We start from the raw sequence: 15,443 nt of genomic DNA, 5'->3' as shown, positions 1-15,443 counted from the left end.
CTTGGAATTACTCGAACATGTGTTTGCACATGGATTCCAACATCTTCTTCCACCTTATTAACAGCTCAGTCTTATAGTTGATTTATTGAACTTTTTACTTTTCCATCATCTTACCCGAAGGACCAAGATATAGCGATGACAATGATGAAAGATACATCAGTTAAAAGGATCTTCGTTATTGTCTGAGTACATTTTCCTAATATAGCTCCTCTTGTTAATGACTAATAACTCCAGTGAATCATGTCCCACCATAAGAGAAGGGTATACCCTCAAGTCCAGGTGCCTTATGCTACGAGCGTGCCAGTAGTTGCAGAGCAACAGCAAGTTCAACAACAGATCGATCAGACAGCATATACAATGGGTAATGTGCAATTGAACGACAATGCTTACTCCTTCACACAACCAATGTCCAATAATCAATATCCTGCTGCGGGGAAAGTGGTTAACCAACTATACCCTGTGGATTTATTTACAGAGTTACCTCCTCCAATTCGTGATTTATCTTTACCACCACCTCCAATCATCATCTCTCAAGATAACATTGTAACTCCGTCTGAATCAATAAATGTTCCCTGCCAATATTTCAGATCTACTTTGAATACAGTGCCAAAAACAAGCTCTCTATTGAAGAAAACGAAATTGCCGTTCGGCATTGTGATTAAACCATACTTACACCTGCAAGATTCGGAAAACCAGGTACCATTAAATACTGACGGGGTAATTGTCCGTTGTCGCCGTTGTCGTTCATATATGAATCCATTTGTCACTTTCATTAACCAAGGGAGAAAATGGCAATGCAATATATGCCGTTTCAAGAATGACGTGCCATTTGGCTTTGATCAAAACTTACAAGGCGCGCCAATCAACAGGTACGAAAGAAATGAAATCAAAAATTCTGTTGTAGAATATTTGGCACCTGTAGAGTATTCTATTAGAGAACCCCCACCATCTGTTTATGTATTTGTTCTAGATGTTTCTCAAAATACCATTAAAAATGGTTTATTGGCGACTTCTGCGAGAACCATTTTGGAAAACTTGGAATTTTTACCAAACCATGATGGAAGGACTAGAGTTTCCATCATATGTGTTGATCATAGCCTTCACTATTTCTACGTTCCTTTAGATGATGATTATGAAGAATCAGATGATGAAGAATCAGATGAAGATAATGGAGAAGAAGACGAAGACGACAGCAGCGAAGAAGATGAGGAAGATGATTGTTCAGAGACAGTCCAAATGTTTGATATTGGCGATTTGGACGAACCATTTTTGCCGATGCCAAGTGATGAGTTAGTAGTTCCATTGAAGTACTGTAGAAAGAATCTTGAAAAACTGTTAAAAAAGATACCTGAAATTTTCCAAGATACACGTAGTAGTGGGTTTGCACTTGGGCCCGCGCTGGAAGCTGCTTCGAGCTTGATAAAAGGGACCGGAGGGAAAGTCGAAGTTATTTCATCAACTCTGCCAAATACTGGCACTGGAAAATTGAAGAAAAGAAATGAGCAAGGAGTACTAAATACAGCGAAAGAAAGCTCTCAACTACTATCGTGTAACGACTCTTTTTATAAAACATTCACGATTGAGTGTAGCAAATTGCAAATAACAGTCGACATGTTTCTGGCATCTGAGGAATATATGGACGTTGCAACGCTATCACACCTGGGCCGTTTTTCTGGTGGTCAAACACACTTCTACCCTGGCTTTAATGCTACCAGTTTAAACGATGTTACTAAATTTACTAGAGAATTATCAAGACATTTATCCATGGATATTTCAATGGAGACGGTCATGAGGGTCCGCGGTTCTACTGGCTTGAGAGCTACATCATTTTTTGGCCATTTTTTCAACAGGTCTTCTGATTTATGTGCTTTTTCCACTATGCCTAGAGATCAATCTTATCTTTTCGGAATATCGATCGAAGATTCATTAACTACAGAATATTGCTACTTGCAAGTATCAACATTGTTGACTTTAAACACAGGTGAGCGTAGAATCAGGGTCATGACTTTAGCCCTGCCAACAACCGAATCTGCTAGGGACGTGTTTGCATCCGCTGACCAACTAGCCATTACTGATTTTATCACACAAAACGCAGTGTCTAAGGCTCTGAACTCAAGCATGCACTCAGCAAGGGATTTCATTACAAAATCGCTCCAAGATATTCTGATTGCCTACAAAAAGGAAATATCAATGTCTAATGTTAATTCAGTAACCTCACTTAACTTATGTGCAAACTTGAGAATGTTGCCCCTATTGATGAATGCGCTGAGTAAACATATAGCCTTCAGATCTGGCGTTGTTCCGAGCGATTACCGTGCAAGTGCCCTAAATAAATTGGAAACGGAGCCACTTCATTATCTGATAAAGAGCATTTATCCAACAGTTTACTCTCTACACGATATACCCGACGAAGTTGGCCTACCCAACGTTAAAGGAAAAACAGTTCTGCCTGAACCTATCAACGCTACCATATCTCTTTTTGAAAGATACGGCTTGTACCTAATTGATAATTCCGCGGAATTGTTTTTATGGGTCGGCGGAGATGCAGTTCCTGAGTTACTGAGAGATGTATTTAGCATTGATACCATCTCGAATATTCCTGTAGGGAAAAGCGAACTTCCTCTTTTGAACGATTCACCATTCAACGAAAGATTAAGAAATATAATCAGTAATGTTAGGGAAAACAATGATACGATTACTTTCCCATCGTTGTATATAATAAGAGGGCCATCTATTAACGAACCCGCAAACATAACTTCTGAACGTGAGATGGCCTCTTTAAGGTTATGGGCGTCAAGCACCCTTGTTGAAGACAAGGTTTTGAATTGTGCTAGTTATAGAGAATATTTGCAAAGTATGAAAACTACGATCAACAGATGAAAATCTTCTTTCTTCATTCTCTGTAATTCTAGAACATGTATACTCCTTGATCCTAATATGTAGATACTAATATACAGAACAGATAGAAATAAAAGGAAAATTATGTAGCGCTCCTACTCTTCTATGTAAATGGTTGTTTACTGTAGAAATGCTATTGTTTCTTCATAATATGTCATGGCGAATGTTTTCAAGTCATCGCATCAGTACCAAAAAAAAAAAACTAAATTACTTCTAACGATTAGTTTCATTTTTGCAAATGAAGAAATTACTTCTAATGGAACGTATTGGAGCTCAACATAAAAATGTCTGAACTTAGAGTGTATGTATTGACTTAGGATACCATTTTTTAGCTTTCCATATTATTTTTTTACTAACATTTCAACCAATATCATTGAGTATTTTGATTATTTTTGCAGAGTATCGAGAAAGGATCTTTATAATGAAGGAGAAGAAATAGCAGAAGATGAAGATTACAATAATAATGGTAGCAATAATGATGAGGATGCAGAAGTGTTAGCACCGCCAACTGAGTTTGAATTTGTTGAAGTTGAGAGAACTGACTCGTCATCAGACCCTAAATCAAGTGATAACAATGCACATGAACAACAAGAAGAAAAACAAGAAGAATATGAATTTCCACTGTTCTCGTTTGGTGTTTTTGAAGAGTCGCATTGCACTCCTCAGAAAGACCAAGGTTCACAAAATGAAGGAAAGAATGCGGCACAAGCTGAAGTAAATTTGATGAAGATTTCACTAAAGGAGCCTGAAGAGGAAATAATTAACCAAAAAAGGCCTGACGAATATTACTTTGCAAATTACTCCGCAGAACAAAGATTACAATTTCTTAAGAGCTCTGTTGATTCCGACACAATAATAGAAGAAAGTACAAAGATTTTGGCAGATGATCTACGTGTCCGTGATAAATGGCCTTATTGCCAGGGTAAAATAATAGATCTGCAGAAGCATAATGCGGAAATAGAATTACAGCAGCAAAAGGATTTGAAGATTAAGAAAAGAAGACCTGGCCAAAAACAACGCGCAGCCAAGAAATTGGCACTTGAAAGAACCAAGGAGCGTGATGCTAAAGCTCGTGAGATAAAAAAAATGTTGAAGAAGAAGTTTCATAAGCGTGGTGGAAAGAAAAACAAGAAAAAGGTTTTGAACCCACTGGCGAATGCTGGGAGTACTCCTAAATTTAGGACTGAATGACCATATATATACGTATTCATATGTTATAGAATTATTTCTTAAAATTCATTTTGTTTCATTAACGTTCTATTTTGTGTGAGACAGCTCACTCATTTTGAATTAATACACACAGAATTTAGCATCATATCCAAGTAACTTTGATAATCGCTACTACCAAAGGACTTTTTCATGTTTTGCTCAATAGTATCAATAATAAAATCTTTATTCTTTAACAGCGACTTGCCCACGGGACCACCTCTATTAACAGATATTTCAAAGTCCTTTTTGAAAGCGGATGAAACTTTGTTCCAAAACAGGTCTCTTGGTGTACCAGAACCTGTTTTTATATTCCTCATTGAAGTATACTCTGACAAAAGATGACTATGATGTGATTTATTAGCAAGGAAGGGTTTTGTCGATTTCGTGATGTTATCAGTTTTGAGATTTCGCAGTATCGTTTCTAAGATATAGATGCTACAACCTTTTTGAACGACTTCTTTGAACGCTTCAGGAAACATCCTTATAGAGTTTAAAGTTTTTGATAAAATTTGGGAGCTAGTTGTAACGTTTGAAAGAATAATTTTGTTTATGGTAGATTCAAATTCTTGAGATGAGAGTAAAAACAGAGAGTAGGCTAACTGAGAAATTACCTCTTGGTTTGACTTGATTTTAATAGAATTCAAACACTCTTTAGACATTTGTAGAGATAAAAATGTTATCAACTCTCTTTTATTAGGAGAAACAATGTTTTGATCTAGTTGTTTGATTTTCTGCAAGGATTTTAAATTTTCATTCTCTCTAAGGGTTACTTGGAGTTGGTAGTGTAATGAGGCTAAATTTATAGCTGTTGATGAATTCAATTGGGCTGTTTGGCACGCTGTGTTTATTTTCTGTGACAAATGGATATAAAGCAAAGCTCCCCGTAAAAGAAAGGACGTTTGATAAACTTTACTTAGTGCCAGTTGAACTTTCCTCGCTCTCTCATAAGGATCTAAAACTTCGACTTTTAATCTATCATATGACATGTCCAAGTATTCTAAACTTGGTTTCAACTCATCAACTATAGTGGAATTAACGTGTTCATTCTTGTAAATTAATTCTATTATCTCCAAGGGGTTATTGTTTATTAACTGATCTATCCTAGAATCAATCTCATGGAGATCGTAATTCAGTTTTTTGAGAGGTGTGTTTAGGTCTAAAATTGTTGTGTCATTGTTATTAGTAGCCTTCAGTAAATCATTGCCAAATTGTTTAGCATCAAAATCCGGTTCCAGCAGAGACTCGAAATCTTCTAGATCGTTTGCCATTGATGTTATTACCGTTTCCCAATATACCACCACTCTCAGTGCTTTTTCTTACTCTCGTTTTTAGATTCTTCTTTTGTTATCTATTCTTGTTAGTTGATTTTCTTTTTTTTTCTTCAAGTTATGTAATATTCAACCAAATCGAGAAGTTTAAAGAAATACATGGAGAGTATGGATGATACAATGCTAGCTATGGACAAAGCAACCCATAAACATACGAAATTCGCTCATATTATTTAGGTTTATTTCCTTTTTTGGGGGGTTTTCTAAGTATATAAATAATAAGAATAATGATATAAAATTATAAGTTCTAAGAAAAGATTAATAGACTTGACTCAATAAATAAAGAAAAAATGTGAGAGTGGCAAATAGCCGGTTTTATGTTTGATATGTTGGGATTGTATTGGGTGAATGACCCACAGGATACACTAATGTACTAGAAATACTCATTTTTCGTATAGGTCACAGACTAGCTGAAAAAACCATTACAATTGTTGGCCCCTAATAATTTTCTTTCAGAAAATTTGGCTTGCCTATTTAGACTGAACTTGAGAGTAACCACCCCAAGGATTAGCATTCTTTGACTTCAAATATTCGTCACTCTTTAACTGCCACTCTTTATTCATCGTTTTCGTGTCTTGACCACCCGCCATTCTAATCAAAGCAAAAAGCCCAACAGAAAATAGTAGACCAGCTGCAACACCTTTGGCAATAAAACCGGAGTCACCTTTATTCAACACAGGTCTTCTTGGTCCCCACTCCCCGTAAGAGATGTACCACACAGCTTGCTTTTCAGGCTCAGTAAGTTGGGCCCATGGTAATTTCTGACGTTCACTCAACTTACTGACAATATCCTGCTGTTCAGTCGAGGGCATGTTCTCCCATCTGGATTGTAGATCCATTACGGCAGCATTGGAAAGGGCGTGCGTTTGAGCGAATCTTACAGAGGTGACACGTGATAGACCACCAGCCTTGGTAAAAGTGTTACGCAACATTATAGATATGATGTTCTTAGTTGATCTTGTCTCTGCTTTGGCCTGCACAAAAGTAAGAATAGAAGTGAGAAATGGCCTTATTTAATTGATTGTTCTTTTTAACTTTTCGCCGCCGCTTGTATCGGCGCAAAACGTGGGGCCAATCACAAACGAGGAAAACGTCTATTGGACGATTTTTTGCAAAATGTGACACTTACATTGATGGATAATTGTTACGTAGAATGATGTACTAATTATGTATCTTAGCAGCGTGAGAGACGGTCTGCCTGCAGATCTGATAGCCATGAGCATTCTGTTGGGAGTGCTGGTCTTAGGGAAGAAACATGATCTGGTCCGAGGTTGTGGATATGGATTCATTGTCGACAGAAGCGTTCAGTGCGTCTGTGGTTTCAGACAGCGTTTTACGGTGCTCATGTTCGTCACCATGTTCTGCGGCCAATGTGGTCCTCTCTCCAGTCAAAGTAGCAGGAGTCCTTGGTGTCACCTCCGAAGAATTGACAGAACTATCGTTTGGCGACGACGAAAGATTCATTACAATAGGATAACTTCTAAATGATGCAGAAGAGTAGGACATTGTAGTGGAGGAGGAATTTTCGTTATTGCTAACGTTATTTTCTTCAGACATATTAACAATCTCCCCTTCGTCCGTAGAGTTCTTGGATAACATTGTTCCCCATTCCATAAGTTGGAAGATGAGCCCCATATTTGGACTTATATCCTTGGCGACAGCCTTGAGTTTATTGTATGCGTCATTCAAATTCAAGCCATAATATCGCATGATATACGCTACAATCAATGATGCTGATCTTGATACTCCACACTGACAGTGTACCAGTACTTTCTTGCCTTGCAAACGAGCAGTATGCATAATGTGTGTCAATCGAGATAAGTCGTTGACAATCTTGGAAGTATGTGTCCATTCGATGTGATAGTATTGTATTTTATGCGCCATTTCCGGCGGTATTAAAAATTCCAAGTTCGGTATTTCTTTAGCAACATTAATAACCAAATCGAACGATAAAATGTCTTCTAGTTTGGGTTCTGAATATAGGTACAAATTAGGTGGTATCACCAGTAATGGTCCGTCTATATAAACTGTTCGTTGATAGATCTCTGTATGCACCATATCGATATTCAAATCTGACTCCTCTTCGGGAAAAATTAATGTTGTTTGCATATTTTTTTGGTTAGAGAACCTATTCATATCGGGATTGACTAAAGTACCTTCACAGATACTGGAGATTGGCGTAGATGTCTCTAATCCGGAAATAGTTTGAGACCGGCCTCTGATCCCCTTCGACTTCAAATCTTTGGTCTTAACGGATAACGAATGGACTCTATTCAGATGGGGTTTTTCTGAAAATGATGATAATGGTGATGATGATGAGAGCTTGTTGATTGATGACATCGTAGATGACCTTGTATACAAATTTGGAGAAACGGCCCGGTTCTTCAGAGATACTGGTAGTGTGTATATAGACGCCTCGCTTCGCCTCTTGGGCAGCGACGGTAGTGTTGGTCTTGAACTTACTTTTAGTGGACCTTTCTCCAACTCGGTAGGTTTGGACTTCATGTATGGATTCAAAGGCGTCGGCGATGTGAAGTTTACTGAATCAGGTACATCCTGGTTTGGCAATGAGAATTCCATTAGAGGATGAAGCGTCGCTATATCTAGAGATAAATTTTTTGTATTCCTATTTTGTAAGGAACGGGGTGAGTTTGGCTTGAAATCTATGTCACTTGTACTGTCCAAACGCTGTTTATCCGAGTGAAATTGCATGAGCACTTATCGCTACCAGTGTATTCCTCGCTCCCAATACTGCTATTGTTTTATTATACTTGAAAGGAAGAAAAAAAAGAATGATTACTAAACGAGTTGCACAACCCTCACCTTGTTTACTAAACACTCTATTTAAAAACGATAATAATAAAAATATAATACACTACCGTATCGTATCCTATGTAACATTTTTGTATTTTTTCACTTTCTAAATTTGAATAGTCAAAAAGAAAAAAACATCAAAAAACAAATACATTTTCCTCTTTAGGAAGGTACATTCCTGTTTTGGAAATTGCCTTCCGCTGTTGCGCTAAAAAAAGAAAAATACCTAACCTCAATGAGAAGAAATACATTCTTAATACTCACTTCTTACCAGGATGGACCATGGAATCCTTTTGAATAGCCGTAGATTTTTGTGTATTGAAGAAGGGTACCTCGTACTTCATACTCCCACGAACTATCAATTCATATTCATGTTTGATCAGTAGCTTCCATTTGCTAGTATCGTTCTCTTTGTCTTTTGTAACACTTGTTTTACTTTCGTGTTGTTTGTCATTGACATTACTTTCATCGCTGCCGTTATTATCATCGTCGTCATCGTCATTTTCATGTTTGGCTTCACGAGACCCAGGATTTAAAAGCTTGACGCTTGAAACTGACACATCGTAGTTCCTATTGAAAGCACCACCCTGGAACTTTAATGGCGTTTCTAGACTGTTAACGGTTCCTAGTAATACGGTCTCTATGTTCCCACCACTAACATCACTTTTAGCACTCTCTTCTACTAGCGAAGGGTTTGTTGTCATTTGCAAAATTCTCCGTTCTTGCTCCACCACGGTACAATCACCATTAGGATCACACTTTAAGAATGAACTTTTTGCAAAAATATCCAAATCAACTTGGGAAACGCTTATACTAAAAAAGCCAGGATTGAAAGCACTTACTGTGATATCAAAGATTAGTTCATCTGAACTTGAAATGACATTATCCATTACTACCACGTCTACGTCTTGTAACTCTTTATTTGTGGCCAACAAAAATCCCAGAATAAATCCTGTCATCAACAGTGATGATATCACAAATGCAAGATAGAGGAAACTCTTAACTTTCCCAAAAGGTGACTTTCTTGAATAAAAGTTGTGCGGAGAATAACCAACGATATCGTTATTATTGATATTAGGATGCGCAACATCATCGTTGCCATTCATATGGATGCTACCATTCATTATGCTATTATTTGCTCTTGAAAGGTGTCTATGAACACGTTTTGTTTTAAGTGGAGTATATTGATTTACTTGATTATCATTATTTGTATTGTTACTGACCATAAAATCGTAATAATCGTTATTTGATCTTGATGGCATTCTGCCATGCAATGGAAGTTCGTGAGTGTTAGATGCCGAGCCATAATAACTATTAAAAGTACCATTTTGACGATCATAATCGTCTACATCTTCATCTTCACCATAATCGGATATCAAAGGCTTCGTCTCTAAATCGTTCTTATGATTGTAGTAGAACATGGAATGAATATCGTTCTCATCACTCTCGTTATCCTCTGGAATAAACTCGTGCTGAAGGTTGGTATGTTGCGGTCGATTTGGGTTTATAGAGTCATTATTATTCTCCTCTTCAATAACGTCGTGATCGTTATAAAAGTTTAACCCATGAGGAAACTTGCTATTCCTATTGTTGTAAAATTCTTCCTTTTTTACACTATTTGGCATTGTTGGATAGTTATGTGACTGTTCAATGTAATCTTCCAAATTAACGTGGTCTGGTACCCCTGAATATCTTCGTAAAGGTGCTCCATTTGGATTCGAATCAAATATCTTTGAGACCGTTGTTCTAAGTGGCCTTTTGTTGTCACCATAATTCGAATTTCTATTGGTGGAAGAATGTCTCAAAGTGGAATTAGAAAGCGACTTTTTGGTTGAGATATCATTATTTGATTCCAATTCCTGTGAATTTGTTGCCACATTAGGACATGATATTGTATTACCATTGCTTGATGTAGATGAAAGCAAGTGTGGAGAAACTTTGGGCAAGGACACTAGGCTTGATCTCTTATCAGGTGACTTGGGAATAATATGGCATTCTGGATTATCAGAAGTATATGAATCTACCGATTGAACATCCGTTGATTGTTGCTGTTGTTGTAATTGATGCGGTTGGACCTGGATTACGCTACTCAATTCGTCTAAATGATTGTGGCCCGACGTCATATTGTTATTATTCAGAGCCATATTAGAATTTAAGCTTGAATTAGGATTCATACTCGCAATTGAGTTATTCAGTATAGCACCTGTACTTATATGCCTCGAGTTTTTCAGCCGACTTAATAGTTTTTTATTATTGTTTAACAATGGAGCACTCATCTTAGAAGTTATACCATGGCTTTGCTGCTGCTGCTGCTGCTGCTGCTGCTGCTGCTGTTGTTGTTGTGACTGCTGCTGGTTGGAAGAATCGGGGTAAATTAGATTCTTAGTCGAATTAGCTGCAGATTCATACACAAAAGTTTCTTCCGAATCACTAATTTCATTTTCACCTACTGCTGTTGCCAGTCTCGCAGCGAAAAAGTCTGCCTTTGTTGGTTTTTCGGAATTACTATCATGCGAATCGTCATTTGTTGTACTGTTGTTGGAAGTGGAAGTGCTTGAGTCGGCGTTGACCTTCTTGACATCGCTGTTTACTTTATTCGATGCATTATTACTGTTATTGTTAACGACCTTTTTTTTATTCTTACTGTAGTTGTTACTACTGTTGCTGGAAATATTATTATTAAGGTCCTGCGTATTCTCAGTAGTGGACTTCGAAGCAGTTGAGGGTACAGTTTTAGTGTGTGCTGTGGATGCTCTATTAATATTGTCATTACGTTCACTATTAACGCTATCATTGTTTTTAGTTTTCTTAACCCTATCACTGTTTTCTTTATCATCTGTGTTTGGGTGGTTCGGTATGCGTGAATCACCATTAGCTATTGGGTCGCTATCATGAGTAGTTGAATTCGCGACAGCGCTCTTAGTTTTCGTATCATCTAACAGATTTTCCCCTAACAGTATTTCCCTCGAATTAGTGACGTGCATTGGGGGCCTTTCTATTATTTTCGACTTATTTTGTTGAGAAAGTGAAGGAAGCGGTAAGAGAGGAGCGGGTGATGTGTCTGAACTAATGTTATTACTCGTGCTGGGTGCCGTGTTATTCGAGAAGGCTGAAGCCTTTCTAAAGGCTTTGGCCGCCGATGCGGAAGATGGGCCATGTATGTTTGCCGATCTTGCTGTTTGATAAAGCGCAATGTTGCTTGTAGGCATATTATTGGAGACGAGAGGAATCTTCTTCTTCGATAGTTCAATGTCTGAGGCAAACGCAGGATTAGATGTCACTAACAAAGAGCTTTTCTTGTTTCGTAAAGAAGATGTCGCGTTGGAAAGATGGGATGACAAAGGATTATGATTAATTAAGCCATTGTTACTATTACTGTTACTCGATGGAACAGAAGGGTTATGTTCCAAATGTAAATCCGTCGGAATATCGCTTGTTGACATCGAAGTTCCTGCTCTATTTATGTCCGAGTGCCAATGATCTTGATTATGTGACGTGGCATCGGAATCCATCAAATTGTTATCTATAGTCGGCAAATTATGCTCCAAAACGTTGTTGGTAGTAATAGCAATACTGCCAGAATCATCCTTTATTTCCCTGTGGAGCGGAGATGCGGATATGGAAGCGGAGGGAATAATAGGGTTAGAAATTGCTACAGTATTACTGTTACTATTACTATTATTAGACAATAGAAGATCATTCACCACAGGTGCCTCAACTGTTTCAGTCTCCACAGTGAGTTTTCTATCTTCTTCAGTCATCAGGCACGTTTCCCAAATCGCTTGCTTTGCTTAATGATAAGGTGTTTTCAAAGTGATTTACACTATATCTATGGGACATTATGGTACTACCTAATGGATTTTAATTAGGAATTGTGAAGGCCATAATGCAAAACCAAAGGGGATACCCGTCATAGTTGCCCAACGAATTTTTTAAGCGGGAACGACAAAAAATAACAAGAATGAAAACAACAACATTAAAGGTTGAGGAGTAGTGCAAATAAGACCAAAAGTGACGAAGAATTTTTTGCGGCTTAGGATACACGAACGGATGGATGATTTCTGAGCAATAGATATCATTATGTAGCAGTAAACTGTATTTTACGCAGTATATATATGTTGATAATTAGTAGTTTAGTAAGTTGTAATAATTAAGAATAGTCGTTCCTTCTTAATCTATATAAGAGAGGTATATAAAACACACGCTGATTAGTTATATTAAACCAAAAGGTTCAGACATAAATCAGAGTGTTAATGATAAGAATTTGATGATAACTCATCTTCTTATATAATAAGTTCTGATCAATTAATAGATCTTTATCTCATTACTGCAGTAAATTCTATTATTAGAATTTTTCTACTTCAATTTATACGAAGACGTATAGTTGCAATAACTTAATCCAATTTATACGAATAGGTGTATAGTAGTAATCACTTATTCCAACATGCCCCCTTAAAGATATATTATTGTACTCCAACAGATATCTGCTATGTGTTTGGTTCTTAAGTAATTTTAATTATCAATAGTCCGTTGAGGCCAAAATATCCTGTGGTGTTATCTGATTGTTCAATACTTTAATAAATCTATCAAAATCAGATATTGAGACTGGTTTGGTAAGTAAATCTGCTATATTATCTTTACCTTTTATTTTTATTAGTTTTATAATCTTCTCTTTTATTTTCTCTTTAATTATTTCTGTTTTTATCCATGTGAACTTCTGTTTGGGTTGTAGATAGCTCCGATTTAAACCTTCGATAGCTGGTTTTGAATCAGTAAGCATTGTAAGTTCCTTATCTCCACCTTCTCCGAGTTCTGTTAAGGTTGCCTTCAGTGTTTCTGAGTCTGCATAGCCTTCATAGATAGCATGAAGTTCTGCTTCAGTTGAGGATACGCACTTGTTTGAGCTTTTATTAGAATAAACATTGAAGATATTTTTTCCATACCAAATTATAACACCAATTCTTGATTGTGCATCGTATTCTGTTCCAACTGATGCATCTGTGATAGTAGTGATTTTCTTATCTTTGTTAAGATCTCTATCATAGTGTATGCCTATATTCGTATGTTGTACCAAGTATTGTATGATTTTATAAATCATGTAGAACACCTGTTTATGAGGAAAGTTTACTAATCTAGCCACCTTTTTAACCGCAAATTCAACATCATATCTACATTTATACCTAACATAGTTAAGTTCACCTAATAGTTGCTGTAATTTCAACACGCCGTCTTTGTATTCCTTTTCGGTCATTTTTAATTCTCCGTTTTTAGGATCAATCTTGTATATTGATATGTGTGGAATTGACCTTTTTCTAACCTTATCCAATTCCTTTTTATATTTCTCACCCATTTTTTCTATAAATGATATTAACGTCAAATCAACCGTACCAAGTTTTTTGTTATAGATCAAATCCATTCCTAGAATATCTGTATCCAAAATACCATCTATTAAGGTACCAGTAATTTTCAATTCAAAGGTTTTTTTTAAATTGTTTATGAAATCATCTAGTCTTTGTTCATCACTTGCTGCAATCACACAGTCATCAACATAAACTGCGATCATGAGTTTTTTATCCTTGGATTGGTATAGTCCTGGAGTATAAGTATTATCTTTTAATCCAACACTATTTAGATATCGTCTAAGATGGTCGTTCCATTCTTTAGGACTCTGTTTGAGACCATATAGTGCTTTATCTAGTTTAACAACGCATCTTCTGTCATGAGGGTGTGGAATGTAAATGTCTTCTTCCAGTTTAGCATATAAGAACGCATGGTTAATATCTAGTGTTTTCATGAACATATTCCTATTGTTTGCAATCATCAGAAATATTTTAATGTGGTTATGGTTTAGGGATTCTGTTCCAATAACGTTATACGTGTCTGGTGTCTGGATATCACCTCTACAAACAATTCTTGCTTTATAGATACCATTTCTCTTCTTTGAGAATATTGTATTTGTCGGAATTATTAAATTACTGGGAACATCAGATCTGTTGTATTTGACGTTGATGTCAAATACTTTCATATCCTTGAGATTCTGTAATTCTTTCCTGTATGCCTCTTTATAAGCATGTTTTTCTTTGAGATCAGCATTTCCTGAAATAGCTTCATTGTAGTATATGGTTTTAATTCTCGGTGCAGAACTTGTTTCTGTGTTATCCGGAAGTAATTTAATTATATTCTTTCTCTGACGCTTATTGTCTCTTTCAACCATGTCATGAAACGAGGTCCTGTTTTCAACAGGCCGCTTTCTTTTCTTATTCAAAGAATTAAACGTTTTATTCAGGAATCCAGCTTTGTTTATTGCTGGTTTTTCTGACTCAATTGTTTCATCTGTTATTATTGATGATTTTAGTGTAGCATTCGATTTTTCCGCTTCGCTATTTTCCATCACTTGTACTAACTCTTCATTATTACCTTCCGATGAGATACTTGTATCAGAGTTATTTTTGTTTTCTACCTTGTTTGATTCAACATATGTTTGGTCAGTATTGTCCATAACATTTATAACCAGGGGCAGGTGATGACTTTCTTCGTGAGTAGAATAGTCATCATTTTGAACATCATTGTCCTTTAATGATGTAACATTTGATTCAGTTTGAACATCTACGTATTGAGAGGTGTCATAACTTGAGGTTTTTGAATCTAAATCTTGTTCAAGTAATACTTCTGGATCAACAATGTTTTCGAATAATTCTTGTTGTGATTGTAAGATATTATCATCTGTTACATTGTCCTTATTACTTGCAACTGTAACTGATTCATTAGTAGGATCATGTGAAATATAATCGCTCTCATCTTCTGATGATTCCTTGTAATTTATTTCCTTTCCACTGATCTTCCTATGCGTTCTACTAGCAATATTATCATCATTGTTGATGTTTATGCTGTTCTGGCTTCCAACAAGGTTCTCTTGTAGTGCCGTGGGGACTCTATAAACATTTTCATCGAGAATATCCTCATCAGTATTACTTGATTTATTAATTTCGTTTCGATCGCTTTCAGTAGTGATCTTTTCTTTTGAGTGAAGATCTGAATCTATATCCATGTTTTTCACATGATTGTATTTGTCTTCTTCCTCTTCTTCTATGTTAGCAAAGACGTAGTCTAAATTACCTTCTAGATTATCACTAGGAGATGGGTACTTAGCATTTAATTCAATCTGAGCTAATTCTTCTGTGGTGAACAAGTCTG

General features: G+C 36.5%; 6 protein-coding genes across 6 annotated transcripts; 2 read left to right on the top strand and 4 right to left on the bottom strand.

The window, feature by feature from the left end:
• Window positions 1-240: 240 nt before the first annotated feature.
• SFB2 (COPII subunit SFB2) lies at window positions 241-2,880 on the top strand (the record flags this gene model as incomplete). The annotated part of the gene is made up of 1 exon (XM_056225346.1): window positions 241-2,880. One exon carries the CDS (start codon window positions 241-243, stop codon window positions 2,878-2,880), a length of 2,640 nt encoding a protein of 879 aa, XP_056079174.1.
• A 741-nt stretch (window positions 2,881-3,621) lies between these two features.
• On the top strand, window positions 3,622-4,089 carry SMKI14G2690 (uncharacterized protein; the record flags this gene model as incomplete). The annotated part of the gene is made up of 1 exon (XM_056225345.1): window positions 3,622-4,089. The coding sequence occupies one exon, from the start codon at window positions 3,622-3,624 to the stop codon at window positions 4,087-4,089; it is 468 nt and encodes a 155-aa protein (XP_056079173.1).
• Window positions 4,090-4,178: 89 nt separating this feature from the next.
• COG5 (Golgi transport complex subunit COG5) lies at window positions 4,179-5,375 on the bottom strand (the record flags this gene model as incomplete). Its single annotated transcript, XM_056225344.1, has 1 exon — window positions 4,179-5,375. The coding sequence occupies one exon, from the start codon at window positions 5,373-5,375 to the stop codon at window positions 4,179-4,181; it is 1,197 nt and encodes a 398-aa protein (XP_056079172.1).
• A 530-nt stretch (window positions 5,376-5,905) lies between these two features.
• Window positions 5,906-6,367, bottom strand: COX5A (cytochrome c oxidase subunit Va; the record flags this gene model as incomplete). The annotated part of the gene is made up of 1 exon (XM_056225343.1): window positions 5,906-6,367. One exon carries the CDS (start codon window positions 6,365-6,367, stop codon window positions 5,906-5,908), a length of 462 nt encoding a protein of 153 aa, XP_056079171.1.
• Window positions 6,368-6,677: 310 nt separating this feature from the next.
• Window positions 6,678-8,147, bottom strand: MSG5 (tyrosine/serine/threonine protein phosphatase MSG5; the record flags this gene model as incomplete). Its single annotated transcript, XM_056225342.1, has 1 exon — window positions 6,678-8,147. The coding sequence occupies one exon, from the start codon at window positions 8,145-8,147 to the stop codon at window positions 6,678-6,680; it is 1,470 nt and encodes a 489-aa protein (XP_056079170.1).
• A 362-nt stretch (window positions 8,148-8,509) lies between these two features.
• Window positions 8,510-12,010, bottom strand: VAC7 (Vac7p; the record flags this gene model as incomplete). The annotated part of the gene is made up of 1 exon (XM_056225340.1): window positions 8,510-12,010. The coding sequence occupies one exon, from the start codon at window positions 12,008-12,010 to the stop codon at window positions 8,510-8,512; it is 3,501 nt and encodes a 1,166-aa protein (XP_056079169.1).
• Between the last annotated feature and the right edge of the window lie 3,433 nt (window positions 12,011-15,443).

Source organism: Saccharomyces mikatae, assembly GCF_947241705.1.
Source record: "Saccharomyces mikatae IFO 1815 strain IFO1815 genome assembly, chromosome: 14".
NCBI lineage: Eukaryota > Fungi > Ascomycota > Saccharomycetes > Saccharomycetales > Saccharomycetaceae > Saccharomyces > Saccharomyces mikatae.
Note: the sequence above shows the minus strand (reverse complement) of the source record. Positions and strands in the feature narration are given on the sequence as shown.